The sequence below is a fragment of the Pan paniscus genome, chromosome 6 (assembly GCF_029289425.2).
Source record: "Pan paniscus chromosome 6, NHGRI_mPanPan1-v2.0_pri, whole genome shotgun sequence".
Classification (NCBI taxonomy): domain Eukaryota; kingdom Metazoa; phylum Chordata; class Mammalia; order Primates; family Hominidae; genus Pan; species Pan paniscus.
Window position 1 is genome coordinate 50561536 of NC_073255.2, and position 16699 is coordinate 50578234.

Below are 16699 nucleotides of genomic sequence, written 5' to 3' on the forward strand. Positions count from 1 at the left end.
GGTGGCCAGGGCCATCTCTCAAGGTCCCTGCAACGCCAGGCCTGAGGGCAGCTCAGGACAACAGCAGGGTCATCAGCTGTCTGCTCAGCTCTGGGAAGATACTTCCATGGACAGGCCATTCAGCTGCTAGGCCAATCCCTGCTCAGCCTGGGAACTGGGGCTCCCAGCAGTCGGTGTGGCCTGTCCCTGTCCTGACTCACTCTGTGCTGGCCCTGGTTCCTTTTCTCTAAGAATGTGGGGCACAGATGAGCACAGGGGTCATGAGAGCTGATGATTCTCATTCCAAATGCACTTGTGTTAACTCAGCATTCGACAGGACCTGCAGGGCCCCAGTCATTTGTAAGAAACCAAAGGATCACATTAAATATAAGCCACCGATGTGTTCTCAGAGTGGCTGAAGGAGTTCTGTGGCCTTATAAGACCATCTCAGGGGACTTGTGAGGTCCTTCCTCATCCAGCACTGTGCTTGTGTGAGGCTGGTTCCTTCACGGGCATCTGCAGAGATAGCACAGCACGAAGGCTGGATGCAGAAGTGGGTCACAGAATCCACTGTCTGCCCTGGAGATGACGGCACCACAGAGGCTCACAGAAGTGGACTGCAATACTGTGCTTCTCACTCATTGTCTTTTGTTTGGGGAAATGTCGTGATTTTTCATAAAATGTTATTTATGTTAACATGCAGTGGATTCATTATTATTTTAAATGCATTTGTACATGAAAAAATTCTTATTGTTAAATATCAGTAGCTATAACCCACCTACACAAAAAGTTTTAGTTTTTAGTGAGTCCTTAGTGATTTCAAGACATAAAGGGGTCCTGAAATGGAAATGTTTTAGAGCTGCTGTTTTAATGTTGTCCCTGAAATAAACACAACAGTCGTGATGATAATCCCAGTTGACACTGATTGATCCAAGTAAGACAATACAGGGTCTTAGAGTTAACTCTCTCCACCTTCCATGTGCCCTGCGAGGCTGGTGCTGCTGTTCCTATTCATACCACTGTACAGACGAGCAGATGGACATTCAGCTTTGGCCAGTGCCTTCTGCCTCCTGGGAGTGTGCCCTGTGGGTGGGGAGGTCAGAAGCCCCAGGGACACCCAGATGGGTGAGAGGTCCACCCTTCCTGGGGAGAAGCAGCTGCTGGGGGGAATCTAGCACGTTCCAGAGGGCTGTCCGTGATGGTCTGCATGGCGGTTAAGGGAGGTGCTGTGGGAATAAAGGGAGTTGGGGAAGATGCCCCATGGAGATGGCATTCCAGCCGGACCTTGAATGATCATCCTGTAGGGTTGGCTCAGTGAAGCAGACAGGAGGGATGGACCCCCGAAGGGGAAAGAGGCCATGAGCGAGGTATGGGGAAAGGGAGAAGGAGATCAATGTGAGCCTGGTCCCAGCCCTCAAGACTGTGCTGACCACGCAAGGGTGTGGCCTGGGAGGGAAGGTGGTGGCCCAGGTGCAGCATGTCTTGCCAGCGCTCTGTGGCCACCAGTGTCTAGAGGTGGTGGAGCCAGCAGTGGCGCTCACAGCCTCTGTAGCGCTGTCTCTTACCATGTGCCTTGCCCTTCCCTGAAGGAGAACCACTGTCGCCGCATCAAGATTCTCGGGGACTGCTACTACTGTGTGTCGGGCCTCACCCAGCCCAAGACTGACCATGCCCACTGCTGTGTGGAGATGGGACTCGATATGATTGATACCATCACGTAAGTACCCCTGGGGCTGAGAGGAGTGGCCTGGGGCATCTACACATTGAAATCCTAGAAGCTGAGCCACCTTCTGCCCCATGTGGGCTCCCCTCTCAGGGCCTCGCTTTGTCCTGATGGGTCTGTCTGAGGCTGCAGAGAATGATGCCAGCATTAGGAGGATGCTGGGTTCAGGAAAGCATGAAAGGATGCTTCCGTGATTCCCTGCCTTTACATTTCGTGTGTGGCTGTATTTCTTTGTCCACAGGAATCCTGCATATTGTCAGGTATGCATGAGTCATACAAAAATAAATTAGTCTTTAGCTTAGCCAGATAAGACATACAGAAAGGTTTGGCCCCAATCTAGCTGACTTCTCTATTAAAAGGAAGTAAATATGTGTGTTTCTCTTCACTCAGCAAGGTAACTGGGTCTCAGATGCTCTCTGTGTGGGGAGACAGGCTTGGGATCGGGGCAGGTGAGTCTTCATGGAATGAATATTACACCTGTGAGGCCAGGCCTGCCCATTTCTTGGTCAGTCTTATGTTGTCATTGTCCTTATCAGAGACTGGGAAGAAGACACAGATGTTTTTGTCAAGTTAGGGAAGGTGTGGAGCTGGAAGGCTGAGCTAATGTATGGAGTGTAGATCCAAACTAACATCTCAAAATGTGGAGAGGTGGGTATGCTCCAATGAGATGGGGCCAACAGGGATTGGGGCATAGCTTCATACCTGGAGCGGAAAAGTAGTAGCATAAGAATTTTGTAGGGAGATGATGGGTAGTTGCAGGTGAAAGGATGCACAGGCAAACACCCCACCCAGCTAGGCTGAGAGATGGGGCGAGACTGCTGGCTCCCTTTGCCCCATCACTGCCTCGTGGGCTGCCCCATGCAGTGCTCCTGCAGACAGTGTGACTGGAAGGAGGCGGTTGGGAGGAGGGTGGTACCTCAAGCATTGTGCCCACTTCTGGCACCTGTGTGTCGGACACATGAGCAAAGCCGAGCCCTGTGGGGCAGCGGTTCACCAACACGGCTTCATGTCAGAGTTGCCTGTGAGAACCAAAGTCCCTGATGGTAGCTCCACCTCAAGAGCCCGAGGTGGCTGGTCTGGAGTGTGATCTAGGACTGAGAGTGGAAAAGCCCCCTCAGCTGACCTCAGTACACAGCCTAACAGAGAGCCATTGCCCCAGAGAAAAGCAGCCTGGCTGGAGGAGATGCTGGGCAGAAGCAGGAAGGAAGGAAAGATGCCTGGCGTGGAGAAGACTTAGAAGTGATGACCATCACCTGTTCTCTGAAAGGATGGGATGTTATCACAGCATATCATATATATTGTATGTTGCATCTCAGATGACATCATACATCACCTTACATCATGTATCACTTGTATATCATATGTCATGTTACATGCCACATCATGTTTCATATAATATATATCACATATCATATCACATATCACATAATCTACCATATAACATATCACATATTATATCATATATCACACGTCATATAACTGTCTTTCGTATTTCTTAATAGATCACATCATATCACATTATGTCATAAATAACATTATATCACATCACATATCATATGCTATTTGTGTGTATATAGATAATATATCATATCAGATCTGGTTTTGTGTGATCTCCTTGGGGGAAAATGAGGCTCTGTAGGTGGATGCTTTAAGGAGACAGATGTCAGTCCATTTGCTTAGTAAATATTTGTGAAGCCCCCACTCAGTGCTGAGCACAGACACAAGCAGAGTTGAATGATGTGGGCTGACCTGGCTGACCAGGTGGCTCGTGGAGCTGAACTGGATGGCCTTGTGCCCTTGAAGGTTGGTGACCCTGACCGTGCCGACCGGGGTCCTCCTGAGAGGGGTCTGGTGCTTATTCTTGGCCCCTGGTCTCCTTACCTGGCTGTGTATGCTCCTGTGCTCAGTAACACCCCATCTCTTGCTTGAGGTTCTGGGCCTTAAAGGGTGCTGTCCTTCCTTCTACTCCTGTTTCTGCCTTGCATGTTGATGGGTTATAAGCTGTTTTTGCAGACGCGCCTCTTCCTGACCGCTGCCCAGGAAGCCCTGCGTCTGCGCTCTGGTTCTGCACCTGGCCCGGAGCTGCCTGGAGCTGCAAACCCACCTGGCTTGCTCCACTTCCTGGTTCACTTGCTCCATGAACCTGTGTCCTCTTGGCCAGCTCTCCTGGCATTCCAGCTGCTGGCTCTCAGTCTGTGAGATTCTCCAGGCTTTGGTGCCTTCAGCTCCACATCTCTAGCCCTGCTACCTGAAACTGGTCTACCCTAGTGCCAGGGGCGTCTTCCTGGGCCTCCTGTAGCTGCTGTCTGCTTGGGCTCCTGATTACCAGAGTGTTCCCAGGGCCTCAGGAAGCTCTACATGCCAGAGTTCCTGCCACTCAGCTTCCTGGCTCTGGACCGGAAGAAAAGCCACCGAAGACTGAGCATGGAAGATGCCTCCCAGCCAAACAGACCCTTCTTCCTCCTCAGACTGTCAAAGACCCTGGGACCCACCAGTGTGTGCTCTGCATGGCCGGCCTTCTGTTGGGACCATCTTGGCATCTGGTGCATCCCCTGCCAGCCACATTGGGCTGTGTGTGTCCCTGCCTTGCACATGCAGGATGGAATATGTTTATCAACAGGAGGAGCTTGCCCAGGCAGAGGAGGACACTTTATACAATGTCTTTCTCTTCCTCCCACCTTGGAGTGGAGTGTTTTATTTGAAACTTTGGAAACACAAAGTTTCAGGTGAACAGGTGAAGTGGCCAGAGCTAACCTTTCCCCGCAGGGCTCCATGCTGAGCCTCGCAGCTGGCACACTGATTTTATTTGCTCCCCGCCACTCCTCAGTAGCGAGGTCTGCACTCTCAACTGCATTTTTTCCCTGTCTTGAGTCTGATTCTGTTCCAGAAAGCCCTTCCCATCTCCAAAGGAGTGGGCCATGCCCCAAGACACTAATTTCAGTAGTTGCCCACTGACTTCCTCTTTTAATAGAGTCCTTGGTGGCAGGCTCAGTGCCTGAGTGACCAGGAAGGAGAGGGGCCTGCAGGTCAGATGTGTCCCTTTCCAAGGCCCACAGAGAGGTCTGTTCCAGGCTTGGGAAATTCTGAGTGGGCAGAGGAAATCCTAAGGCACATAAGGGATGTGTATTAGTCTGTTGTCACACTGCTATAAAGAACTACCTGAGACTGGGTAATTTAAGAAGAAAAGAGGTTTAATTGACTTGTAGTTCTACAGGCTGTACAGGAGGCATGGCCGGGAGGCCTCAGGAGACTTACAATCATGGCGGAAGGCAAAGGGGAGGCAAGCACGTCTTCTCATGGCGGCAGGAGAGAGAGAGCAAAGGGGAAAGAGCTACACACTTTCAAACAACCAGATCTCGTGAGAATTCACTCACTATCATGAGAAAAGCAAGGGGGACATCCACCCCCATGATCCAGTCACCTCCCACCAGGTCCCAACATTGGGAATTACAACTGGACATGAGATTTGGGTGGGGACGTAGAGCCAAATCATATCAGGATGGTTTGACTGGTTGGAAGATTCTTGAAGCATCTCATGCAGACTCCATGGTTCCAGAGGCTGCTCTGATAGAGGGTGGGGGTTGGGGCTCCATTGTCAGCCTCTTTTCAGGCCCATGCTTTGCTGGTAGCACAAGAAAGAAATTGCTGCAGGTGCAGGCAAGCATGCAGCCAGAGCTGGGTCTTGATTTCTGAGGCTGGAGAAAGTCTTTCCCTTGTTGAACAAGTGGGAAAGATCTTGTTTTATCACTTTGAAGAATGTTTATTCCTATGGGAAAAATGGATAGACATATTTTCCTTTTCTGATCTGTAAACCTAGGCCTCCCACGCCTAGCATCTAGTCCTTTTTCATGCAGATCGGTCATTTGGGAAGAGTCTAGGACCCGTTTTGTCAAATGCCTGTGGGCCTAGTGAGGCTCCAGTGTGAATCCAGGTGGGGCTGAGAGAGGCCCTCTGAAGTGCAGGGTGGGGCATCTCTTTGTAAAGACATGGTGAAGAATGCTGGACTTGAAAGTGGGATCCCAGGGCCCCTACCTTCCTCAGCCACCAAGCTTAGCCAGCCTGGCCCTCTGGGAGCCACAGCATCCAGAGGCCAGAGCAGTGGGCTGGGGCATCTCCAAGGCTCTGGGCTCCTGCAGCTGGCCCTGGGCAGTCTGACCCTGCCCCCAGCTTACTTGCCCTGACCTCCACCTCTCTCTCAAACTTGGGCTCTATTTAGGAGTGTGGTATACTATTTTAAGGAAATGCCCGTTAATTTTTATTGGTATGATTCTTAGTGAATGCTTTAAAAGTGATATACATTCCCTGTTTGGGCCAGGTGGTTCCTGTCTATAGGAGAGATGAAGATGGGATGAGAAGTATCCTAACTGTCCAGTGAGTTTGGTGACTGTGCTGGTCTTGCTCCTGAAGAGCTGTGTGACCCTGGACATGTTCCTTTTGTCTTGGAGCTTCAGTTTTCCCCCTCTGTAAAATGGCCAATTCTGCCTCATGACATCCTGTCTCTGAGCCCACAGAGCATTGGAAAGATGAGGGTGGCAGGACCAACCTCCCAGCTGCTGCAGCCAGGCTGACAAGACCAGGCCCTGTGTCCTGAGGTTTGGGGCCAGTCCTTGACCTTGAATTTCCAATGGGATTTCTGCAGGACTGCCTGCGATGCCCAGACTGCAGGGACACAGGCAGCACATCAGTCCCTGTGTCAATCTGAGACCTTCCACGTGTTAAGAGTCTTAGTCTGAGGCTTCCCAATGTTCCCTCTCTGTATTCCATACCTGGAAGTCATGTGTGACACTCTTGGGGCAGAAAGAAGGGGGCATTTTCTCCTGTTGGTGAAGTCAGATGAGGCCTGAACCCCTCCCTGGGGCCTGGCTTGGGGGATACTCAGGTTTGAGTCCCTCTCCCTGACTGGGGCTTTGCTCTGTGTGAGGTCTGTGCTCACCCACCTTCTTCTGCTCATACCCCTCTCCTCTGACACACACCACCAGCTCTGCTGCTCTCCCAGAGTTGCCCTGAGTATTAGGTCACCCTAGGAAGTTGCTCCTAGTCAGCCAGTTCTGGCCTACCAAAATGGCATTTCATATGGTTTCAGCTACCTCATCCCCAGCTGCTGTGTTTCCTGAGTGGGCTGGGGGGCTTCTGATTTCAGGAACCTGCCAGATTCTTGGCTCCCATCCTTCAGGCGATGCTTCAGGTTCCTCGAATCCTTAATTTTCTTTGCAGTAAAATGGAGAAACAGTGTTTGCATCTCTGAGTTGTTTTGATAATTTAATGAGATCTCAGATTAAATGGGCCTGCATAGACTGGGTTCTAGCAGCCGCTGCAAGTATTAATTCATCAGCTCCCAGAAAGAGGGAGCCGGTGGCCAATATGGCAGGATTCTATCTGAAGCCACATGGTTCTGTGTACCCATAGGAATGTGGATTTGTCTGTCCACTTCATGGGGGAAGCCTTGTTCGTCACAGGTGATAGGCAAACCATGAATCAGATTTTGAACAGGAACCTCATTCTTCCACATGACCACCAAGTATGCAAGCCACCATTTTTGCTAAATAGACTCAATCCAGATGCCTTGCTGGCAGTGTGTATTTTTGGTTTACTACGTTGAATTAAATTAGAAGTAAATGGCATGTGCCTTTCCTCCCTGACCCACTTTTGAGCTGCTAAGTTCAGCTTGTGTGTGCTGTGGTCGTCAGTAGAACTTGATTGTCCCCCAGCCTGCATCCCTGGAGGTCGTGCGAGAAGGGATGCCTGCTGGCCTTGTCTGCCTGGCACTTGGGCTGTCCCCAGCAGTATCTTACTTTTTAACAAGGGGGCTTGTGTGTGAGCCATGGAGCATGCTTCAGTTTCTCAGCGCGGAGAAACTTGGAGGATTACTTCGTCTAATTATTGGATTCTAGTTTTCAGAGCCAGACCTGTTGATACATTTAGGGATGGATTTTCTGTGGGAGAGGTGATGCCTGTGTGCACACACTTCTACAACCACCACACATGGTTTTCCCTAAAATTTTAGGGGACATGGAGCTTCTGAATCTTTATATTCTAGATCCAGAAGCTGCATTTTTACAGATAGGGAAACTGAGTCCTAGGTAGGGAAGGGAGGAGCCCAAGTTGAGGTGATGAGCTTGAGCCACCTGAGGCTGAAACCATTTGCCCCGCCCTTCCCGCCACACAAGGATGGGGGCTTGGAGGCTGCTGCAGGCGTGTGTGTTGTTGTTATTTCTAGAAATTCTGCCTAGGTGACAGTAAATCGGCCTCTATGGTGTCCTCTCTTCTCTTTTTTTCCCCCTGTAGTGTGCACAGCTATAGCTACAGTGCTTGAAATAATGGCTGACACTCAGTAGATGTTTGTTGAACAAGTGAATGAATGTATGCTTACCTGTCCTTTCACTTCCGAGCTTCAGTGCAGCCATGACTAGGTTTCAGCTCTGCCAGAATTTACTCACGCCAAGGGGCCAACAGTGGCCCCCTCTGCCAGAGGTGGGTTGCTTCCTCATTTCCTTCCTGTTGGGGTCCAGCTCAGAGGACCAAGGTCAGGGCTGTAGGTGGTGGGCAAATGTCAGACTCTTCCTCTGCATAAAAAACACTTGTGATAAATAAGTGAACCTGAGAGCACAAGTAAAGAAAAAACATAGTACAAATAAAGCCAAGAAAGTCCTTGGAAATTCTGTTCCTTGGAAATGAAGTTAAAGGTTCTGTTGGATTTAGACGAAGCCAGCTTGGGCATCCCAGGAATGGTGAAACCAAGAGGAGTCACTATGAGAACAGTTCTGGGTGCATCAGTTTTTTAGAAGTAACTGTTCAGTTAACGGCAGATCTGATGTTACCAAGAATTGAGATATTTGAGGCAGAACCGACTGGGAAAGATTGAAGATGGAGAGTATTGATAGAACATGGTGGTGTGGATTTGGTTGGAGGCCGGTCGAGGTGCCACTTGCTAGGAGCCTAAAGGTTTGCTTTGGTGAGCTCGAGGGGATCTGGGGATGAAGGTGGGCATGGGTTCCAGAAGTCTCCGTGCCATTTACTGTTTCATGGCTTCAGAGGCACAAACACTAACAGTGCACAAAAACATTATTAGTATGTTATGTTATTTACATTTTCCCATACTCATTTCCTTTTGTGAATTTTGAAAAATAAATTTTTTATTTCAGCGTTTGGTTTCAGTGCCTCAAAGAAGATTGGCAAACAACTGAAAAAAAGTTAAAATAAAAAAGTATATTCAGCTGGGCATGGTGGCTCACACCTGTAATCCCAGCACTTTGGGAGGCCAAGGCGGGCAGATCACGAGGTCAGGAGATTGAGACCATCCTGGCTAACACGGTGAAACCCAGACTCTATTAAAAATACAAAAAAAAATAAAAATAAAAATTAGCTGGGCATGGTGGTGGGCGCCTGTAGTCCCAGCTACTCGGGAGACTGAGGCAGGAGAATGGTGTGAACCCGGGAGGCGGAGCTTGCAGTGAGGGGAGATAGCGCCACTGCACTGCAGCCTGGGCGACAGAGCGAAACTCCGTCTCAAAAAAAAAAAAAAAGTATATTCAAAATATGTAAAACTACATAGGTATTAAAGATATATCAGTAGTCTAACTTCCACATAATGTAAATCTGTGGCATGCATACTTCTGAGTTTACTGAGGTTTCTGAACGTGTGCTAGGACTTGTGTGATTCTGTGGTCTGGGCAGCCATCTGCCTTGGAGTGGCTGCTGGGGCCTCCATGTGCTATGGTTTTTGGGCACAGGCCCTTGTAAGGATGAAGTGGGTAGTGATGGGCAGCTGGCAAGGGTTTGAGTGGAGGTTGGGGAAGCAGTGGGGTTGTGCGGAGCAGGTGCTCCCTGAGCCTTGGCTGGGGCTCCAGGAAGCAGGCCACAGTGGGAAGTTGGGGTGAAGGTGAACCAGACACAGGCTTCTCGGGTGGGTGGCACAGCCTTGCCTTGCATGTATCGAGTTGTTATTGACAAATGTGATATACAGAGGCCTCTAGAATGGGACTCCAGGCTGAGCTGGTTTGCTGTCACCACCTGATGGCCCACCCCTTAGTCCTTGGAGCTTTTGTTAGTATTTCCATCCCGGATGGAATAGAAAGAGGAGGTTGGCCTCTTAAGCCTTGAGATGTACTGGGTTAGAGTTTAAATGATTTCAAAGCTTGTCAAAGTGAATTTAGCTGGAGCTGGGTGTATACACGAGGAAACTGAGGCATAGAGATGGGCATCGTGTACCCAAATTCGGCCAGGCTGGTCTGGGGTTTCCCAGAAGCCCTCAGTTCTCTCACCACCTGCTCTGCCTCTTTTCCCTTCCCTAATGCCCCTTGCCATACTCTGTTGTCCCCACCCCAGCTCCTGGTGAATGCCCCTCATGTCACCAGCTTCTCAAGTCTGGATGTGGCCTCCAGGCCTTGACCATAAGTTTGCATTGAGGCCTAAGGCCGAGTGTGTGTCAGGAAGGGGTGGGAGGCAGAGCCTGATGCCTGGGCTGCAGATCCTGTGGATGTTTCCAGCAGGTTGTCATCTGCATCTGGCTGGCAAGCAGGCATGGGTCCCTGCGAGGGAGCAGTGGCCTCACAGAGCCTTATGTTAATCTGAACTGTCCTGATGCCACACTCCACAGTAATGACCAGGTCCACCTGGGATTTGGGGACTGCCCTGGGCAGGGAGGGCCCTCTAGGAGGCCATGAATGGAACTCATGAGTCTGGTGTGGACATGGTGTGAGCTGGCTGGGAGCATGGGCCAGAGCCACCCCTCCTGCCTAAGGCCCTCAGCCCACAGGTGGGCAGGAAGTCTCCATGTCCACTGACTATGCCAGGAGACCTCCACGCTCAGGCCACATGCAGCAAGGACAAGACCCAGTTTCCCTGGTGCTCACAGCCTAGCAGTGCAGACCAAGGTGGCCCCCTGGGCGGATACAAGGTGGGCCCCAGCCCCACGCTCTGTGTCTGTGTTGCAGATCTGTGGCTGAAGCCACCGAGGTGGATCTGAACATGCGTGTGGGTCTGCACACGGGCAGGGTCCTCTGTGGTGTCCTGGGCTTGCGCAAGTGGCAGTACGACGTGTGGTCCAATGATGTGACCTTGGCCAATGTCATGGAAGCCGCTGGCCTGCCAGGGTAAGTTGGAGATGGGGTGGGGAGGGGAGGGAGGTGGGTGATGGCTGCGCACCCCTGGGCTAAATCCTTGCTTCAGGTTCTGGGCTGTGCTCTTGAGGGCACTTGTGTGAGTGCTCCTAGAGGAGCCTGCCTGTCCCAGCCGCACCTGCCAACCAGACTCCCTGTGGTGGGCGTCCCACCCAGCCTGGCTGCCAGTCTGTGCTGGGCCTAGCTGAGCCTGGCGCACATCTACAAAAAGCTGTCATTGGACCAGAAGGCCAGAGCAGATGCGTGTGGGGACCTCTGCCCATGGCATGGTGCTGTCCTCATGGCTTGTTGTCACTGCATCACTTCTCTTTTTGCTGTCTTTGATTTCATTTTCTCAAATGTGCAAATGGAAAGTGCTGGGACTTTAGAGCTCCTTCTCCACCCCCAAGCTCCACACAGCCATCTAGGAGCTCATGGACATCTGGGTCACAGATGATGCCTTCTTTGAGCTCTCTGAGAAGTGCCATGAGCTGTTGATGGCTGTGCACCGTGGCAGGCTCAGCCTTGTCTTGAGGAAGATTTCCATGCACCCCTCTGCCAACCCCGGGTTCTGTAATCTCCCTTTTGTATGATCTCGCAGTGGCTATCATGGCAGGCAGCTTCTCCAGAACACTGGCTGCCCCTCAGCAGGCAACTTTTGCAGAACACTGGCTGCCCCTCAGTGTGCCCGGGGCTCAGCATAAAGCAGGGGCTTCAGTGAGAGCTGGTGTTTTCCTCTCCCCGTTGGCTCCCAAGGCCGGGCTATGCAGCCGCTGTCTTCATTGCTGATGGAATGGATGAAGCATCAGCTGAACACAGGAATGCACAGACACTTGCCTTTCTGGAGACTGTGGTGACTGGAAGTTTCCAGACAGCCTTGGTGACCTTTGTAGTTCAGGGCCAGGCTGATGGGGGTGACAGTGTCCCCAGGTGCTTCCAGGGCCCCTCCGGGGGGGCAGGAAGCAGCAAGGGTTGAGGCTTGCCGTGAGCGCCCTGCCTGCCCCAGGCCAATGGGAGCTGCTGATGGGGACACCCAGGGAGCATCCCAGCAGGGACTGGGCCCTGGGATCCAAGCACTCTGAGTTGATGACAGGAATCGGCCCCTGTAGATGGGGCAGCACAGGGACAAGCTGAGGCTGGAGTCAGAACCTGCCTGTGCTGCCCTCTGGCCCCTTTGCGGCCTCTCTTCCTGGCCTGGCAGTCCCTCCCTGTCCCTCCTTCTCCCACCCCCTGCTCCTCTGGGGATCCTGGTGGAGCCACTGCTGGGAAAGGCCTCGTGATCTCCTGAGCCCTGTCCTCACCCTCTCAGGATCCCAGTGAGCATGGCAGCTCTGCCTTCAACTGCCTCCCATCTGAGCCAGGCTCCCTGCTTTCATCCTCAGCCAGCCTTAGAGTTTAATTATGAATCCCAAGCTTTTCCCCTGCGAGGAGTTCAGAAGGTTGTGCGGTGAAGTGAAGAACTGGGTTTGCAGGGAATGGTTTTGGAAGGTGGGGAGTTTGCTTCTCGCCCCATAAACCTGCGAGCTCAGGCGTGCCCTGCTAAGGAGCAGAGACTGTGGGTGTTCGTTTTCTGCTGAGACGATGCCAACTGTGGGGGATTTTCCTGTCCTCACCAGAAGATTGGGTTGGGGAGGCGTGAATGCCTGGGCTCCACAGCGTTTCTTACCACCCTGCTTCCCACCCCACCTCATGTGTGAACACCGTGGTCACCCCTGACTTCTTGCTACCCAGTGGGGTCTGCCCACTCCTTGTGCTGACCAGACCAGACCATGGCTGGGGAGGGACTCCCATGTCTCCTCCACTCTTTCTCTTCTTCACATCACTGCCCATTTTTTCCTCAACTTCCCTAATGAGTCCTGACATATTCTTTCTCTCTCTCCCTTGGTTCCTCTGCTCTCCCTCTGGCCCTGTGTCCCCCACCTCAGCCATCCCTGCTGTCCTGCTGGGCATGGTTCCTGATGGCCCTACTGTATCTCTGCCTGGGCCCTCCCTCCTGGCATGGACGGACTTGCATGGGAGCATGAATACTCCCCGTGGAGCCTGCCCTGGTGTGGGGAAGCCTCTGTCTGTGCCCCTTCCCCTCTGGTAAGGCCCTGCAGACTCTGACAGCAGTGGTTCCCCACTCATCCGGCCTCTGCCTCCTCCTTTTGTAGGAAGGTTCATATCACAAAGACGACCCTAGCGTGCTTGAATGGGGACTACGAGGTAGAACCAGGTTACGGACATGAGAGGAACAGTTTCTTGAAAACTCATAACATCGAAACCTTTTTTATTGTGCCATCCCATCGCCGAAAGGTAGGCACCAGAGCCCCCCTCATTTGGTTGATCCTTAGCTTCTTGGCCTGTGCAGAGCTTTACAGATGTGACTCCTCCTGCTTCCTCTCCAAGCACTGCTTCTCTGGGCTGTGAACTTGCTAAGATGGGGAGAGTTGTCCCCACTAACACTGTCCTGAGCCTTGTCTCTTACTGGTGTGGGGAGGGGTCTAGGTAAGGGAGCCAGAACCCCTAGTCAGAGATCTGGGATCACCTTGGGGCAGGCCATTCTGTGTCCTCCTTCCCCTTCCTGGGCCTTCACTGCCTCCCCTGCAAAGTGGGCATGAAACCCTGCAGGGGGGCTAGGGATGGGGAGCTCTGTGAACTGAGGGGTGCTGGGCACAGAGGTGGGCTGTTACCGTCTTACATGGGGCACTTGAGGTCACCCTGCCCAGAGAAAAGTGGTCCGGACATGATCAAGAGTGATCAAGTCACTTTCAGGGTCCATGTGAGGGGTCAGGCTCAGGTGAGGGTGCAGGACTTAGGTGAGGGGGTCAGGCTCAAGTGAGGTGTTCAGGAGACAGGTGAGGTGTTCAGGGCTCAGGTGAGGGGTTCAGGGCTCAGGTGAGGGTGCAGGGCTCAGGTGAGGGTGCAGGGCTCAGGTGAGGGATTCAGGGCTCAGGTGAGGGTGCAGGGCTTAGGTGAGGGTTCAGGGCTCAGGTGAGGGGTTCAGGGCTCAGGTGAGGTGTTCAGGGCTCAGGTGAGGGTGCAGGGCTCAGGTGAGGGTGCAGGGCTCAAGTGAGGGTGTAGGGCTCAGGTCAGGGGTTCATGGCTCAGGTGAGATGTTCAGGGCTTAGGTGAGGGGTACATGGCTCAGGTGAGGGATTCAGGGCTCAGGTGAGGGGTTCAGGCTCAGGGGAGGGTCGATGGCTCAGGTGAGGGTGCAGAGCCATTACTGTGTTGGCTCTTTTTAAAGAAACAATTTATGGGAGCTAGTCATTGTGCACCCCAGTGGATGCAGGCCCCTGGGCTCTGTCACATTGACATAGACAATAGTATCCAGTCCTGTAGTTTGAGGGTGAAAGGGAGTGACAAGGTAGGTACAGTATACAGCCCCACTTTAGAGAAGTTTGAATAGTGGGAGGGAAAGAGTGAGAATGCTCAGAAGAAGGGGATTTTGTTGTTTTGAAGAGTGGAGATTTGTACCTACCTGTAGGGGCCAGAGAAAGTGAAGTTGAGAGGTAGGCAGCGAGGCCAAGGAAGGAGTACCGCGTTCCTGGAGAGGAGATGGGGTCAGAGCTGCTGTGGGGGTGCAGGAACTTTGGACTCACTCAGAAGACAGGCCGGCCAGCAGGAACGATGACAGTGGAGCATTCATGGGGTCCCACTTTCCTGTCACCTCATTTGACCTTGAGAAGGCCCCAGCGGGTGAGTGGGTGATGTTCATCCGATTTTACAGATGGAATTTCACCCAGAACATGAGGACTGTGAGGGAATTGAGGTTCTGAGCCTCAGCTGGGTGCACTGCCCAGCCCTCCCCATCCTCCCCATGCGATTTCTTTCCTTGTCTGTAGAAGGGGACATACTGGAAACTGAACGGGGTAACAAAGACCTTCATTCCAAGCCCTGGTTGTCTTTCCTGACCAGGGCCTCCAGCCTTCCCCTGCACTTTGCTTCAGGATTCCGTGCATCCCGTTGGCTTTTAGAGGCCTTTGGTGCGGATTGAGAATGGAACGTTTTGGATATGGGTTGTGGTTTTGTTTGCTGCTCTATTCTGGGCACGTTCCCCAATGCCTGGCTTGAAGTAGGCACTAAGCAAATGAATCCCAGTGCCCTGGGGTGGCTGTGTTTGTCAGGATGGCATTCCCAGCCCAAGAGGCACAATGTGTCTCATTCACAGCATTTCTCCTTGCCCCTTGTGTGTTTGGACAGATATTTCCAGGCCTGATTCTCTCAGATATAAAACCGGCCAAAAGGATGAAGTTCAAGACTGTCTGCTACCTGCTGGTGCAGCTCATGCACTGCCGGAAAATGTTCAAGGCCGAGATCCCCTTCTCCAATGTCATGACCTGCGAGGACGATGACAAGGTAGGAGCAGCCAGGGAGCCTGCCATGCTGGAGCTGCCAGGGACTGATCTCTGTCCTGCCCTCCCAATATGGCCCCCATGCCATTTGGCTAGATCAGAATTCCCTGTTCACATGTGGATAATCTTGTAAATGCTGCTCAGAGCTGAGCTACTTTTTATTTCCTGCAAAAGTCATTATAGTGTACTTTTTTGCTCCTTGGCATTCTTTGTATTTGTCCATAATCCATGTATTTATTCCTGTTTATCCATAAATTCAAGCTAAAATTCCCCACCTGCTGTCTAAATGGCCTCTGAGGGTATTCATTCTGGGCAGATGTGCTAGGCCCTCCCTCCTTAGGTGGATTTCACACTAAAGCTGGCCCTACCCACCTGTCATCCTTGCCCCCAGCGTCCAAGCCTGTGCCTCATCTGTCTGTGCCTGTGCGGCTTCCTGGCTCCCTCTCTATGCAGGAGCGCGCTGCCTGCAGATGGCCTTCCTCTGTTACTCTCGGTTAGCAGCCCAGCCAGGACGTCCAGATGAGCAAAACAGCAAAACACTGTCTTCTCAGCAGTCTCCACCTCTGACCCCTCGCCCGCAGTGCCTGATTCCGCACCCCTGGACCCCAGGCTTCCCAGCTTTGCTTCAGGTGCTGTGGGCAGGGCAAGCCTGGAAGCCTGGGCTTTTGCAGTTCCAGTGTCACCCCTTCATCACCATCTGCCCCCCAGACAGGGCTCCATACTGCTGCTGCCTTGTGATGAGTGAAAGCAAGTCAGAAATGGGGAGGAGAATAGCGTCTCCACTGCAGGAGCCATCAAAGGGTGGTGACAGGGCATAGCAGGCAGGTGGTCTCTGCAGAGATGTCTGTGGTGGTCCCGGTAGGGCGTGTGCCTAGGACAAGAGGAACAGGTGCAGTCTGTGTGCACAGAGCAGCCCCCACCTGCAGCAGTCACCCTCTGCAGGCGTCCAGGCCTGTTACCACTTTCTTCTCTGCCCCTCTGCTACCCGCACCTCCAGACTCAGCCCAGGCCTGCCAGCCTCAGCGTTTGATGGAGCCCAGCCTTGGAGCTGGAGTTAGGCGTCAGGTGGGAGAGTGCATGTGCCGTCTGTGACCTTGGTGCAGCTTTGTGAGCAAACGTGTCCAGAGTTCAGGGGAATGTCTTACAAAGGCTCTTGGACAGACTGGGACCACCTCAAACTGTCCTCTTCCCTGTTCCCCAGCTGTGCTCATTCAGGGGTGCGGGAGCCAGGGCAGAGGGGACTGGCCTCTAGGTGGCGGTGTTGCACAAGGGCCCAGTCGCAGCCAGGCGGGTGGGAGCTGTTAAAATTATTTGGCTGGATCGGTGGGCTCATGCCTCTAATCCCAGCACTTTGGGAGGCCAAGGCAGGCGGATCACGAGGTCAGGAGTTCAAGACCAGCCTGACCAACATGATGAAACCCCATCTGTACTAGAAATACAAAAATTAGCCGGGCGTGGTGGCACGTGCCTGTAGTCCCAGCTACTCTGGAGGCTGAGGCAGGAGAATCGCTTTAACCCGGGAGGTGGAGGTTGCAGTGAGCCGAGATTGTGCCACTGTACTC

At 52.5% G+C, this 16699-nt stretch overlaps 1 protein-coding gene across 2 annotated transcripts in view; it reads left to right on the forward strand.

Moving 5' to 3' along the window:
* Window positions 1-16699, forward strand: part of ADCY1 (adenylate cyclase 1) — a 147775-nt gene that overhangs the window by 73075 nt on the left and 58001 nt on the right. For both annotated transcript variants that reach the window (XM_008968790.5, XM_034964059.3), the window contains exons 5-8: window positions 1569-1696; window positions 10636-10794; window positions 12954-13095; window positions 14986-15141. In XM_008968790.5, the coding sequence (XP_008967038.2) occupies window positions 1569-1696; window positions 10636-10794; window positions 12954-13095; window positions 14986-15141 (585 nt within the window). The remainder of the gene's footprint in view (window positions 1-1568; window positions 1697-10635; window positions 10795-12953; window positions 13096-14985; window positions 15142-16699) is intronic.